At 57.3% G+C, this 15,432-nt stretch overlaps 1 protein-coding gene across 1 annotated transcript; it reads left to right on the plus strand.

Moving 5' to 3' along the window:
- Positions 1 to 4,910: 4,910 nt before the first annotated feature.
- Positions 4,911 to 14,289, plus strand: HCRTR1 (hypocretin receptor 1). Its single transcript, XM_065878048.1, has 8 exons — positions 4,911 to 4,986; positions 6,207 to 6,544; positions 6,733 to 6,911; positions 8,092 to 8,335; positions 8,709 to 8,824; positions 10,676 to 10,902; positions 11,988 to 12,109; positions 13,826 to 14,289. The coding sequence occupies exons 2-8, from the start codon at positions 6,346 to 6,348 to the stop codon at positions 14,014 to 14,016; spliced, it is 1,278 nt and encodes a 425-aa protein (XP_065734120.1). The 5' UTR covers positions 4,911 to 4,986; positions 6,207 to 6,345; the 3' UTR covers positions 14,017 to 14,289.
- Positions 14,290 to 15,432: the final 1,143 nt, after the last annotated feature.

The raw sequence follows: 15,432 nt of genomic DNA on the forward strand, positions 1-15,432 counted from the left end.
TCATTGTTTATTACTAATATTACTTATTATTTTAGGAACTGGATCTTTTAACAGCCTCCAGCAGCAATACATGACTCAAAATAAAAACAATACCAAATAACGGGAAAAGCAAAAGGATGTCTGGCAAAGTCCTGATTCTTCCCATGAAGACCCCTGTGATTTTTTAAAATACTAAATTATTTTTAAAATATCATATGAATGAACGTGTGGTTGTCTGTCTTGCTGGTGCCCAGCACTTGCTGCTCTGCACACCTGCCTGTTTGCAGTGAATCCTTACACAACTCTATATGGTAAAGGTTCCTGTTGGTCTCATAACCAGTGAAATGAGGCACAGAGAGGTGGTATTATTTCCTATTGCTGCTGTAACAGATTACCACAAACTTAGTGGCCTAAAACAACACAAATTTTTTTCTCTTATGCTCTGGAGCTTAGAAATCCAAAATGAGTCTTATGAGGCTAACGTCAAGGAATTGGAAGGGCTGCGTTCCTTCTGGAGTCTCTAGGAAAGACTCTGTTCCTCGCCTATTCCAGCTTCTAGAGGCTTGTGGACCCTTCCGGCATTGGCATCACTCTAACCTCTGCTTCTGTCATCATATCTTCTCTTCCTCGCCCTCTTGCCTCCTTCTTATAAGGACCTTGTGATTATATTGGGCCCACCTGCGTAACTCAGGCTACTCTCTCCAACTCAAGATCTTTAACTTAGTCCCATCTGCAAAGCCTCTTTTGCCTTGTAACTTATTTATAGATTCTGGGGATTAGGACATGGATATCTTTGAGGGCCATGACCCAGCCCACCAGAGAGGTGAAGTGACTAGTCCAAGATCACACAGTAATAAGCGACAGAGCCAGGACTCTAGCCCACGCTAACTCTTTCTGGCTCCAAAGCCTGTGCTCCAAACCTTCTTTCAACACTAGGCTTAACAGGCTGAGGGGTCTGTTTGTTTTTCCTTTGGGTCCACATGCACTATCTGTTTTTGGTCCCAGCCCCATCCTACCCCTGGCCCTGACTCTACAGGCTCCCACTCTAATGCATTTGATACCCACCCCCACCCAGGTTTACATGGGGTCTCCCCAGCCTAACCAGGAGGGACCCCAGCTCTGCAACCTACCTGCCACCAGGGCTTGTTGAGTGGGTGTATGAGTGAGTGAGCAGACAGAAGACTGCTGTCTCCAGCACCTTCCCTCTAGCTCCTGCCTCTGGCTTGAAGATGCTCCCTAGCTTGTGAAGCCACCGAGGATGCCTGACCTCGGGACCTGGGCCCCTCATTCTCCTGGTGGATGTTGGTTCCCTTCCAGCCACTCAAACCCTGAAGGAGGGCCAGCCCTCCCCAAGACAAGGGGCACAAAAGCTGAGTGCCTGGCCTGGAGATGGAGGACATGAGGTCCCTCAGTCCATCCCCTGGGCACGGCACTTTGTCAGGAACTTCCAGAGGCCAGTACTGTTGGGCCCAAGGACCAAAACACCCCAGTTGCCTCAGTGGGCTGAGCCCTCAGAATCCCCCTTTCTGGGCTCACAGCCCAGTCACTGCTGGCCCACGCCTCGCCCCAGCCCACACTTCGGCTTGTTTTCTGATCTCTGTTCTTCTAAGAAGCACCTCTCTCCCGCCTGGGGTGCTCCCATCCCCATCCTGGGCCTGTAGCAGCCTTAGCAAGTGGAAAACGCAATTACATTTTGATAATTCTAGTGCTGGCCAGACAGAGGTTACTGTAAGTCACAACGGAATTGGGAGGGAGGGGGAGGCAGCACCTGGGGCCAGTGCCTGGGCTGACACTTGATGACGGATGTGACAGGGACCTGTAGCTCAGAGGCTCCGGATTAGATCAACAAGGCTGGAGCTGGCTGGTTCCAGGAAAGAGGTCGTGTGGTCTCGGTTGACCCTCAGCTCAGGCAAAGCAAGGGCTTCAGGCTGGCCCTCCCTGGGAGAAGGAGATGCCAGGCTGAGGGCCCAGCCTGGAGAAGGAGGATATGAGGTCACTGGGGTCCCTCTCCTGGGCACAGATGCTTTGCCAGAAGCTCCCAGAGTCCGGTGCTGTTGAGCTCCCAAACCAAACAACTGCAGCTTCTTGTGGGTCTCCAGGAGTATCGCTGGCCCCCTTGGGACCCCAGGATTTTCTCTGAGCAGGCATACCAGGGTCTCTACCCCATGTCCGCGAAGGACAAACAACTGGCTTCTCCTACTCTCAGGCCGTGGCTAAAAGAGCCAGACTCAGGACGTGGGGACCCAGAGCTTCCTCCCTGGCCAGGGTCTGATAGGGGAGGAAAAAATATCTGCTGCTTCAGGGTACAAGGAATCACTCAGGATCCTTTGTCCTGGGGAGCAGCCATCTCTGGGGTGCCAAGGGATGAAAAGAGGGTTTGGCGAGTGGGAATCCTTTTAAGGGGAGACGGGACTGGCTCTGTGACATTGGGCTTTGCGGGGGTGGGGGTGGATTCTCCGCCTGACTCCGTCCCCACACAGACAGGTGCACCCCCATTATAATGACTTGGGGGCACCTGGGAAGCCGCTTGATCACTCCAACCCAGGGTGTCTGGGAGGCCTTGAATCATGGCACTCTGAGCTCTGGGCTGGGTTCTAAGCCTGGTCTGTGCTGAGCTCAGCTGGTGCCCGCCACCCACACAGGCACAGAGGGGTCTGTACCTTTCACATCGCCGGCTGCAGCTGTCATTTGACTGTCCGGCGCTATGTGCCTCCCCTCCCCGCGTGTGCCGCGGCCCCCTCCCTAGCCCCTAGCAAATGGTCACAGCTCTAGATGGGGGGTGGTTCACGTGGGGGATTAGATGAGTCATCCCCGTGGGGGCAGACATACTGAGTTCCACGCACGCACGCTCGGTCGCAGAGCCATGGACGCAAAGCCACACCACACTCACATTCCCACGCTCACAAGAGAACACACTGGGAGGCCAATGCTAGTCAAAGCCACAATCACACACCCAGACACACCGAGCGACAGACACCCCCCAACACACACACACACACACACATCCCTCATAGACACAAACACCAGTACACACAGAGACAAATCAAGACCCATACAGACATATCCCACCCAGGACGCCCCCCAGTCATCAGCCCAGAGCCTGTCCCTACCCACATGCAGGCTCAGAGACACAAACACACACACAGCAACACACTGGATTCCCCAGACACACAGTCACAGCCCTTACTTCTAAATACAGACACTAACTCCATCTCTCTCTCTCTCTCTCTCTCTCTCTCTCTCTCTCACACACACACACACACACACACACACACACACACACACACACACACGTCCCCTGATCCATTCCCTTACCTCTGCCAGCACCTAGGGCAGGCAGGACAGAGCGTTGTTACTGCAAGGATGCTCTGACCCATCACTCACTGTGCGGATGCCACCCAGGGACAGGGTTCTGCCCTAGGGCCAGCCTCAGTCCTTCCTCCTGCCCTGGACAGGTGAAGGAGGTCCCTGACCCATCCCCTGGGCTGCCCCAACTTCCCTCCCACACACTCTGTGCCTAATGGTACATCTCTAGCTCCTTTGAAAAAAGGCTTTGGCTGCAACAGGGAAGATGGTAGTTCCATCTCAGGAGTCATCTCCCAGGAGGGAAGGGGTGTGACTCTCCGACGGTCAGAGGGGAGGGTGAATCTGATGTTTTAGGAAGGTCCCGTCCTGAGACAGATAATAGCCAAGGTGATGGCTTGATGCTCAGAAGGTCACCCTTCACCCACTTGTGACTCCTGGAAGGTCCAACCTCCTCACCTTTGCCCCTGTTGTTTTCTTTGCCTTGAATCACTGGCTGCAGGCCTTCGTTCTCATTCTTTAGGTCTCTGGTGTGTTCCTGCTGTAGGAGGCCTGTCCTGATGCCCTGGTTGTATCAATCTGTCCTGTGCCCCCCAGCTCCTGGGCCCCCTGGCAGCTCTCCTCGCTCTATAGAGGACTTGCCTGTTTGTGAGCCCACCTGGCTCCAGCCAGCCTCCGTCTGGCGTGGGAGGAAGGTAGACCTGGAGAAGAGTGCAGGTTTGAGTCCCATCTCGGCCTCTGCTGTGTGACCTTGGGCAAGTCTTTGAACCATGTGAGTCCAGGGTCCTTATCTGTGAAATGGGGATGGTAACAGCTGCCTCACTGGGTTGATGTGAAGATTAAATGAGATCATGCACATGGTGGGGACTGTACAAATGGCAGCTGTATCATTCTAGCTCACTGCCTGGCACACAGCTTGGAAAATGTTAGTTGAATTCATCAGCCCTTCTGGCGCCCCCCCCTTCCTGCCCCCACCTACCGTCCCTGTCTTGGGAGGGGGGAAAGTAGGTATGAACAAAAAGGATTGGAGGGCAGATGGAATCGGAGGCTGGGAGAAGGGCGATCGGGGCCTTCTGGCATCGCTGGGAGCTAGCTGCTCCAGCAACAGCCGGAGCCTGGCTGGAGGCGGTGCAGTGACCCACCTGTGCCCTCATCCTCATCAGCTAGGTGAGGCAGCGGGAAGAGGTGGAGCTGGGATCCACCTCTGCACTGTGGCTCTTCAAAGCTGCCTGGGGCCCACCGGCACACAGTAGGTGCGTTCTGAAAGCAGAGTAGCCGGAGGCAGAAATGTTGAATGAATGCGAAAGCTATGAATGAACGGATGGAAACATGAATGGAGGTGGGATGGACGCTTTAAGTCTGGGGCGAGGAGGAACGAGCGTCTCCCTCCCGGTCTCTGGGTTGGGAGACCTGCAGCCAAGACCGGCCCGGGGCTCCCTCCCCTCCCTGCCCCTCCCGCCCCGGCCTCCCCCCTCTCCGCGGCGCGCAGCCTGGCGGAGCCCGCGCCCAGCCACAGCCCGCGTCGGAGCCAGCGCTCGCACCCAGCCGAGCGAGCCCAGGCAGCGCATCCTTGGGAGGGGGTTGCCCCGGCCCCTCCCCTCCAACCCCAGTCCCCGGAGATCGGCCTTCGGGGCGGGGAGGCAAAGTCCCGGTGCAAGATCGGGAGACCAGCAGCCGAGGACGCCGGGGAACCGCAGCCAACAGGTGCGGGGCTTGGGGGACCCCAGGGCTCGGGGTGGGGGGTTTCAGAGGACCCTCGGCGGGAGCCAAGAGTCTCGGGAGATAACCTGGGTGCTTGGAGGCTGGGTCCCCGGCATGCTCTGCCCTCCTCCCGGCAGGCAGGCTCCTAAAGAACGCTTCGCGCCCTCGCTCCCCCCACCGCAGCCCCCACAGCCCCAGAGATGCAGGGAGGTCCCGCTGAGGAAGCGGGTCCGCCGGCGCCCGCTGGGGGTGTGAAGGAGACCCCCTCATGCTCCCCGGGGGGTCTCCAGGGATCGGCAACCCTCCTACATACGTCCGGGGTCCTCCCTTCTCAGCCGGGGAAAGGACGGGTCTGAGCGAGCGAGGAGGGGCGGGGTGCGAGGCCGGATTTATGAATGAAGAGGGCGGCCCGCACGCCGGTCCACCGACCCCTGGCGGCCACCGGGGCGCATCGCGGCCACGGGATTCAAGGGGGCACTAGAGGGGGCTGGGGGCTGACGGGCCCAGCCCCTGTGCCTGGGGCTCTCCCCTCGCTTTCGGAGAGGTTGTCAGTTCCTCCCTGCACCTCTACCCACACTGTGTGTGTGTGTGTGTGTGTGTGTGTGTGTGTGCGCGCGCGCGCGTGTGTGTGTGTGTGTGTGTGTCCCCACCAAGGAGGGTCTGGCAGGTCTTGTGGGCAGGGCGTGGGTCTTTAAAAGCCTCCCTTGACCAGTTTTTCAACCAAAAATTCAGGCCTGCGAACTGACTCAGGAGAGAACATTTAAATCAGGATGGCTTCCCCTCTCCAATCTGTGGTGTTTGGTGGACTCAGACAGACCTGGAATAACAGCTTTGTGACCTTGAGCAAGGGGCTCAACCTCTCTGAGCTTCTATCTCCCCCTCTGCAAAGCAGGGCTCTTAATAGTGGTAACCGGCAATGACCGTGAAGCCGGCTTCCGGTGCCAGTTTCTGGGTAAAGCACTCCGCATTCATTAGAGCTCATTATTCCTCAGCGAGGCCCTGTGAGGCCGGCTCAGTTATTACTCCACGGGATAGATGGGGAAACCAAGGCTGAGAGGGGTGAGGTAAGTTACCCAACTGGTATGAAATTGGGAGGCAAGGCAGATCTGTCTTCCTCCATCGATTTCAGGCTCTCCATAACCCACAGGACTGTGAGAATTAAGAGGAAGCTCATCTGCAAGTTGCCTGGCACTCTCCCTAATGTTCCCTTTTCCTTCCTTCAGAAGGTTTCAGGCTGGGACCACAAACACCTGAGTGCAGGACTCTGGGTCCCCTGAGGGAAGTGGGCTAAGGCCTGGCCCAGGGGCACCCCTCCCTTGGGGGAGCCTGGGATGTCCATCAGCTGTAGTGGCTCCTAAGCTCATGGAGCCCTTGGCCACCCCAGGGCCCCAGATGGGGGTCCCCACTGACAGCGGAGAACCGTCCCCGGTGCCTCCAGACTACGAAGACGAGTTTCTCCGCTATCTGTGGCGTGACTATCTGTACCCGAAACAGTACGAGTGGGTCCTCATCGCCGCCTACGTGGCTGTGTTCCTCGTGGCCCTGGTGGGCAACACGCTGGGTAGGTCTCTAGGTCCCTGTGGTGCTTCGGGCTTCCCCTGGGGACTGGGAGGGGTCCTGGGCCTGCTTCTCTCCCCCTCCCCCAAGTCCCTACTGGGTACTGTGGGGGAAGGGTCTCACTGATGGGACCCAGCTAGACTGGGCGTGGCTCTGCCACCGGCCTCATCTCATCCTGCTCCCACCCTGCAGTCTGCCTGGCCGTGTGGCGGAACCACCACATGAGGACGGTCACCAACTACTTCATCGTCAACCTGTCCCTGGCCGACGTTCTGGTGACGGCCATCTGCCTGCCGGCTAGCTTGCTGGTAGACATTACTGAATCCTGGCTCTTCGGCCATGCCCTCTGCAAGGTCATCCCCTATCTACAGGTGAGCTTTGCCTGGGTGCCCCTCATGACCCCCCTGTCATAGCAAGTACAAAAACCATGGCCTTGCGTAGGTCTCAGTGACCCTCAAGCTTGCCTTTTAGACAGGACATGGCTCAGTACCTCGGCAGTGTCATGCTCTGTTGTTAACAAGGGCAGGCCGTCAGGCACGACACTCAAGGACACAGACACAGACACAGCCCCGTATACTCATACAGAGATACCCTCCAGGTCACACTCATAGACATTCACAGAGGCATGTTCGGACACATGTACAGTCACTTCCAGGTACACGGGCACACAGTGCAGGAGAGAGGCGCAAGCCCACCGTGACAGAGAATGGGCCTGTTCCCTGACCCCAAGGGGGCAGCTTTGAGGTGGCGGGCTGGCAAGAGTCTCCTCCCCGGCCCTTCCACTCCTGGCTGGGGCCTTCCCTCTCCCAGTGGTGGGTGTCAGGCTGTCCTGTACGGTTGTTGGGCTGGAAGGAGAGCTGGCCAGAGGGTCGCATCCCTCGACCCTCTCCCTGTACCCCAGAGGGCAGGGGGCACTCCTGGAGCCAGTGCCCCTGCGTCTCTGGCCTAGGTTCATCTCTGCCTCCCAGAATGAGGACTCTTTCCTCACCGCCTGGGGAAGGGATGGGATCCCAGGGGCAGAGAGAAATGCCTCTTGGATTTCCCATTATTTGGAGGTTTCCCACTCAACCCATTAACTTTGGCAACCCTGAGAATAAAGACAGGCAGGTGAGGAAATCCACGTTAGGCAAGTTATTTAATCTTTCTTGCTTCAGTTTCCTTACCTGTACCTTGGGGGTAAGAGGACACACCTCAAGCGTTGTTCTGAGGATAACGAGAACCGTGTCCGGCATGTAGTTATTGCCTAAAGTGTAAATTAGTATTCATAGTAGGGGAGCACCTACTATGTGCCAGGTCTCAAGCTGGACATTCTCCATCCATAATTTCATTTATTCTCACAAGAATCCTGCCAGGTGGATGATACATTCCCATTCTGCATACGAAGCTCAGAGCGGGTGAGTGATTTGCCCAAATCTACACAGGCAGTAAGTGGTGGAGTCAGGATTTGCACTGCACCTGGCTGCCTGGTATTTCTGGGCTGTGAGCTCCATCACTCACCCCATGTCTCTGGGTGGCCCCCAAAAGGACTGACATTGTGTCCCCATGGGGCAGGCCGTGTCTGTGTCAGTGGCAGTGCTGACCCTCAGCTTCATCGCCCTGGACCGCTGGTATGCTATCTGCCACCCCCTGCTGTTCAAGAGCACCGCCCGGCGTGCCCGCGGCTCCATCCTGGGCATCTGGGCCGTGTCGCTGGCTGTCATGGTGCCCCAGGCTGCTGTCATGGAATGCAGCAGTGTGCTGCCCGAGCTAGCCAACCGCACCCGGCTCTTCTCTGTCTGTGATGAACGCTGGGCAGGTAACGGCGGGAGCCTTGGGCAGGTGTCCCTGAAGTGGGCACCTCCGGGGCACACACCCCCAGAGCAGACATCTATCAGGGCACTTTTGGGGTGGGCACCCAGGGGTGGGTATCTCCTGGGAGGATACCCTAGAGCAGGCATCTAGCAGGGATACCTCTGGTGTGGGTACCTTCTCTAGTGTAGACATCTGCCAGGGGTCCCTCCAGGATGGAGACCACTGGGCTGGGCAACTCCAGGGTCTCTCTGCCATGGCACCTGTATGGGGCCCAGCTGCTTACTTTGGCCCTAGTCAGGGCAGGGTGGTATTGCTAAGCAAGGCAGGCTGGGGGTTCCCAGACTGAACCCAACCCGTGCATCTCTTGGCCCCTGCAGATGACCTCTATCCCAAGATCTACCACAGTTGCTTCTTCATTGTCACCTACCTGGCCCCGCTAGGCCTCATGGCCATGGCCTATTTCCAGATCTTCCGCAAGCTCTGGGGCCGCCAGGTGAGGCCCACTCTGGTGTGACTGTGTGGGCTGGGAGGGGACAGGGGTACTGGTCTGAGGGAGTAGACAGCCCTCTGCCTTCAGAACATGCCATCCTGGCTGCAACCAGAGAGGCAAGGCCTAGGCGTGCGTCAAACTCAAGGCCAAAAGTGCTAGTGCCGGCCCTGGAACCGAATAGTAACTGACATCCTTCTAATATCAGTAGCTGCCAGTTACTGCACCAGGCACTCCCAGCTAGTCTTGCATCCTCTTCACCACCATACGTTATCCCCTTTTTTTTCTTTTTAATAAATTTATTTATTTTATTTTTTTTGGGCTGCGTTGGGTCTTTGTTGGTGCACGTGGGCTTTCTCTAGTTGCGGCGAGAGGGGGCTACTCTTCGTTGCGGTGCGCGGGCTTCTCATTGCGGTGGCTTCTCTTGCTGCAGAGCACGGGCTCTAGGCGCGCGGGCTTCAGTAGTTGCAGCACGGGGGCTCAGTAGTTGTGGCTTGAGGGCTCTGGAGCGCAGGCTCAGTAGTTGTGGCACACGGGCTTAGTTGCTCCGTGGCATGTGGGGTCTTCCCGGACCAGGGCTCGAACCCGTGTCTCCTGCATTGGCAGGCGGATTCTAAACCACTGCGCCACCAGGGAAGTCCCTATCCCCACCTTAATATATGAGAAAACTGAGACCCAGAGAGGCAAAGCAACTTCTCCCAAATCCCTCACCAGCGAGTGGACGATCAGGGACTAAAGCTCGGTTCAGTGCCACAACAACAACAACACCTCCGTGTCGCTGTCCAAATTAGGCACTTTGCTTGCAATGTCTTCACAACTATCTAACCAAAGAAGCAATGTTACCCACTTTACAAATGCTGAGTAAGGGCAACCAATCTGCCACGGCTGATGAGTGGCAGAGCCTTTCTGGTTCCAGGGCCTGCCTTCTTTCCTCTATTACACACTGACCAACAGCAGGGGTTTTTTTTGGAGGGGGGTGGTTTGCCATGGGAGGGAATGCTCAGAGGCCCTTGGCACTAGCGGGGTGAGTCCTGGATCAGCGCCCGGGCAGGGAGAGGAGGCTGGCCGGAACACGAGCAGCCTCGCGCTCCACCAGCGCTCGCCATCTGCTCCTCACAATGCCCCGGTCCACAAGGCAGGAGTCGCTATCCTTATGCAACAGGAAAAGCAAGGCTCAGGAAAGAAAAGTGAGTTTACCAAGGTCACATAGCTCGTGAATGGCTGAGCTGGCCCTAGATCCCAAGTTTCCTGAACTCTAGCCCCATGCCCTTCTGTTGTGGGGTGATTCAGGTGTCCAGTGTGAGAGAGGCTTTGAGAATATCTGTGGCTGCCCCAGGTGCCTAGAACCACCATAGGCCTATCGGCACTGACCTAGGCTGGGACCTATGCTCTGAGGCCCAGGCGATTCCACGCTGTCCACCTGCACGCCCCTTGCTCAGGCCTCCCAGAGTCAGGCCCGGACCGGGGGAGGCACTAGTCATCCAACCACCCCTGTCGCCACAGATGGAGGTGGTGATTTAAGGAAGATGGGTGGGTAGCTGGAAGGATGTTCAGGCCCCAGGCTGTGACCTGGGGACTTGTCAAGGGTCCCCTACTTCATCTACAACTAAGGGTGAATAATACCGTCCCAAGAGACATATTGTGGGTGGTCTCACGACGAGCTAATGGAAAACGGAAGTACACTCAAGTCCAGAGTGTTGGTCTTTATCATGAATATTAGGCTCCTTCCTGCTGCAAGGGTTTGTTCCCTTGCCCACCTCCCCCTGCCCCAGGGTCCAGCCCGGAGCAGGCCCAGCGAAGCAGAACGACCCTCTCAAGGAGCTGTACCCACCGCTGCTGTCTGTGTGTGCTGGACAGATCCCCGGCACCACGTCGGCCCTGGTGAGGAACTGGAAGAGGCCCTCAGACCAGCTGGAGGACCAGGGGCAGGGCGTGGGCGCAGAGCCCCCGCCTCGGGCCCGTGCCTTCCTGGCCGAGGTAAAGCAAATGCGAGCTCGGAGGAAGACGGCCAAGATGCTGATGGTGGTGCTGCTGGTCTTTGCCCTCTGCTACCTGCCCATCAGTGTCCTCAATGTCCTCAAGAGGTGAGAGCGCGTGGGGAGTGGTTGGGGGTGGGGAGAGGTGGTGGGGTCAGAGGAAGGAGCTCTCTCTGCTTCAGAGAAAGATCTGGCTCCACCACTCATCCACTATGTGACCTTGTGGGAGTAATTTCTCTTCTTTGAGCCTCAATCTCCTCATCTGTAGAATGGGAATAATAACCGGCCTGCCTCCTAGGGCTCTCGTGAAAATTCTCTCGTCTGGCCACTCAATCATCAGGTTGTTAGGGCTGGGAACGGAGTGAACGAGTGCACGGGACAATGTCCTGCATTCGTGGAGGCGACATCTGACGGGAGAGAGAATGGACATGTATTACAATGTCAGCCAGTGATAACTGCTTTGAAGAAAAAATAGGGAAAGGGGATAGAGAATGACAGTGACAGACGTGGGTGGGATTAAATATAAATGTTTTTTAGATGTAATGGTTAAAAACAAAAAAGCCTCTCTGAGGAAGTGACATTTGGCAGAGACTTGAAGGAAGGGAGCAACCACACCCACAGGTGTCTGGAAGAATAGCAAGTGAGAGGCCATGGGGTGGCGGTGGGGACGGGGCAGGGCAAGACCCTGGGCTCTTTGCCATGAGACAATCTCAGTGTGTTCGCGCTTGGTCGCTTCCTGGCTGTGTGATCTTGGACGTATCACTTTGCTTCTCTGAACCTCAGTTTCCCTATTTAAAAAATGGATGATGTCTATGACTCATCATGCTGCTACGGGGATGGATAATAAAGCGGACGGGGAGCCCCAGGGGGCCACACGGCCGGTGACTGAGCAGAGGTACCCTGGTCCCTGTTCTTAGGCCCACTCTGGTCATACTTTCTGCGCCCAAGAACCCCAAACTGTGGTCAGGACCCCAGACTCAGAGGCCCAGGAAAGGGCTACCTGGTGGACAGAAGGGGCAGTGGGACTCTTGTACTTTACAGCCACTCATGAGCTATGTGACCTTGGTCAACTCGCCTTCCTTTTCTGAGTTTTCCTGTCTGGTAGATGAGGACAGCGACTCCTGCCCAACATACACACACACACACACACACACCCCTATCCCATTTCTGAGTGTCCTGCCCCCTGGTCCTAGGGTGTTTGGGATGTTCCACCAAGCCAGCGACCGAGAAGCCGTCTATGCCTGCTTCACCTTCTCCCACTGGCTGGTGTACGCCAACAGCGCCGCCAACCCCATCATCTACAACTTCCTCAGTGGTGAGTGGGCTGGGGACGCAGAGTAACTGAGGGTGGCAACAGTCCCCAGGACAATGGTCTCCCCATCTTCAACCCAGGCTGAATAAAGCATGCGGGGAAGAATACACCTGCTGCCTCCTGGGGATCATGACCCTGCTCTGGGAACTCCCACTCAGGGGGAAGACTTGTCCCCGCCCAAGAGCCCTGGTCTGAGTGGGAGACAGGCCACACTCCCAATAGTGGCCAAAGGCAGCGACCAGCTCCAGGATCCAGTTCTGCAGATCACGCAGACCACTGAGTGGGTGGGAGCGCAGGGGCTGGGCCAGCTCACCTCCACCCCTGCGTGATGCATGCACGGCAGGTCTGCCAATCAGCCAGTCTGGTCAACACAGGCTCCAGATGGAGCCCCTGCCTGAGAAGATGACTGCATAATCGAGGCATCAGGGGGAAGGAAGGGCCACCAGCGAGGCAGCCCAGGGCCAGGAAACAGCTTCCCCATGCCCAGCTAGACACGTGCTGGCAGAGTGGCCCGAATTTGGGGGGGCTACCCCTGAATCCACCTGCCTCCAGCACCAGCCCTCCCACTCTCCCCTCTGCAAGTCCAGGCATCCCTGGTCCCCTGCCCCCCCGCCCAGGCCTCCTCTGTCCACTGTCCCATAGCCCCCACCCCCTTCCACTACCTCCCGGTCTCAGGGTGGAAAGGGCCCACCCCGGGCCCCCGCCTGGGCTCAGCAGAGCGTGACTCCCCAGACCTGACTCGGACCAGGCCTAGAGAACTGACCAGATGACTGCTCAAGCCTGGACAGTCTTTGAGAAAAGGTTGAAAGGTTAAAGAAGGGGCTGGGGTCAATGCTGTAACCCTCACTGAGACTAAAGAATTACTCAACAGAGGCTAGCCGTGGTTTCCAGCTCAGAGGGGAGAACAGAAGAGACGAGCAGGCGGCGGAGGACACGTCAGGCAGACTTCCTGACGTGCACTTCTGCCTTTGGTCTACACTTGCTGAGCGCCTGCTGTGTGCTCGGCCCTCTGCTGGGCACCGGCCAGGCTTGCCGGGTGCTTGAAGCATGGTCGCTCAGTTCCAGCGCGATCTGTTGCCTGGTGTCCTCTGACTGTACAGGTGGCTGTGGTGATCCCTCCTTCCCCACTGTTCCCTACCCTTTAAGCGAACGCTTTGGAATTAGAACGGGGCCCAAATTCTGGCTGGTGACCTTGGGCAAGCCACTGCACCTCTGTGTGCCTCTGTGGAGTGAGGCTAAAGGACTCCCTTCAGGCCTTCAGGGTGCTGGGGTGAGCTGGGCGACAAACTCAGGTGCCCGGCACAGTGCCTTGTGCAAGGGCTGCTGCCGCTGTCATTTTCATCCCCATGGGGCAGAGATGGGGAAAGCCTAGCCACAGATGGTGAGCCGCGAGCCCCTCCACCTACCCGCCAACGAGGGCAGAGGTGACCTAAGCTCCCTGAGCCAGACAAAACGTTTTCAGCCAGGCTCAGAGCCAGAGCGCAGTCAAGGAATCAGATGAAAATTGCATTTCTCCTTGGGAACCTGCTCCAGGGCCTCTGTCCTCACTCTCCCTGGCAGTGAGGAGGTCGCCTTGGGGCTCTCTCCTGCCCAGCTCTACCCTTCCCTCCCACCCCGTCACAGGCAGCTTGGCTGGAGCTGCGTGGGTGTCCCTGGGCCCAAGGCCCCTTCCTGCTGCTTCTGTCTCCTTATGGCTGTGTCTTCTGTCTCTCAACCAAGGCAAATTCCGGGAGCAGTTTAAGGCCGCCTTCTCCTGCTGCCTGCCTGGCCTGGGTCCCTGCGGCTCTCTGAAGGCCCCCGGCCCTCGCTCCTCTGCCAGCCACAAGTCCTCGTCCTTGCAGGGCCGGTGCTCTGTCTCCGAAGTCTCGGAGCACGTGGTGCTCACCAGTGTCACCACGGTGCTGCCCTGAGCGAGGGCCTTCCTGGTGGCAAAAGGGGGTGCAACCTACCCCCTGCCTGGGCTGCTCCTCTGGCTACTGGCGGAGCTGCCCCCACTCCTCATGGAAAGACTGCTGGTTGCAGTGCGAGACCGGGGCTCCTCGCCTCGTTTTCTGCCTGTTTAACTCTGGGCAGTGTCACTTCCCTTCTCTGAGCTGCGTCCCCTGAGCGGATTGATGTGAGGATTAAGCACGCTCAAGAAAGGAAAGCTCTCTGTAAACTGTAAAGTGTTAAGGACAAGATTAACGTTGTGTTCCTCTCACTTGGCTATACCGCACAGTACCATCCATCACTATCATCCTTCCAGAGCTTGGCCCTCCTCCCAAAGACCCCTCTCCTACCCAATCACAGGTCTTCCCTGGAGTCTGCTATAAGGGTCCCAGCAGGCATTTCCATCTGGTCCAGGGGCTCTAAAGCCCAGGCTGCACTTGGCAGCGCTCCTCGAGGCCCATGTGAACGAATCTGAGCCCAGCCCCTCCCCAGTGGCAACAGAGCCCCACCCTCACCAGGTGCCAAGTGCACACACCACAGACTGGACCCCGTTGCTTGTGCAGTGATAGAACACTCTCCATGAGGCCATTTGGTATGGAGGCCAGCAGCCTGAAGCAACTGTAATTAAAAGCCTGGCACTGAATGTTCCCTTTCCTTGTCATTGCACAAAATCTGTGCTTCTTAGGTTAGGAGTGAGAAGGTGGGGAGGCTGGGGGAGGAGAGAAGACAGTGCTGGAATGCAGCTATCTGCTGACCCCTCCCACCTCTCGTCCCCTAACACGCGGGATCCCAGATGGCTCCTGGGCAGGTCTCAGAGCACACGTGCTCCTGCTCCCTCACGTGGCTCCGATGCTCTGAAGCCAGGACCTCGATCCTGGCCACATCTGTCTGCTCACGAGCCCAGCAGTCTATGGAAGGTAAGGGGGGTAGGGTGGGCAGACAGCAGGGTTAACAGACCAATTTACTGTTATCTTCACCTTCTTGGAAATCAGGGCTTGCATTTCGTTTCTATGAACTCACAGATTAAAAAGAGAAAGCCAGAGACTGGGCTAGACGTGTTCCATCTGCCACCAAGATGGTTAGAGGGCTGCCAGAGGCCCTGATCCTTGCTGCCAGAGCAGGAGGTGGGAAGCAGTCTGAAGGACTCTCTGCTGAGCCGGGCGGGAGACATCTGGCAGAGGCCAGCTCGGCCATGCGCACCGCTGGGTCTGCTTAACCTGATTAATGACCTCACCCGTCAAGAAGTGGGGCAAACCGCAAACCGCGGCTCCTGCCAGGGGCCCAGCCCAGGAATGCTTTAGCACCCCTCCTCGTAGGCAGAGCAGGTGGAGGGAGTGGTCTGAGCATGTCATCCTGCGCTCCAGATGACTCGCCAGCCCAGCTCACGTGAACACTGC

Source organism: Phocoena phocoena, chromosome 1 (assembly GCF_963924675.1).
Source record: "Phocoena phocoena chromosome 1, mPhoPho1.1, whole genome shotgun sequence".
NCBI lineage: Eukaryota > Metazoa > Chordata > Mammalia > Artiodactyla > Phocoenidae > Phocoena > Phocoena phocoena.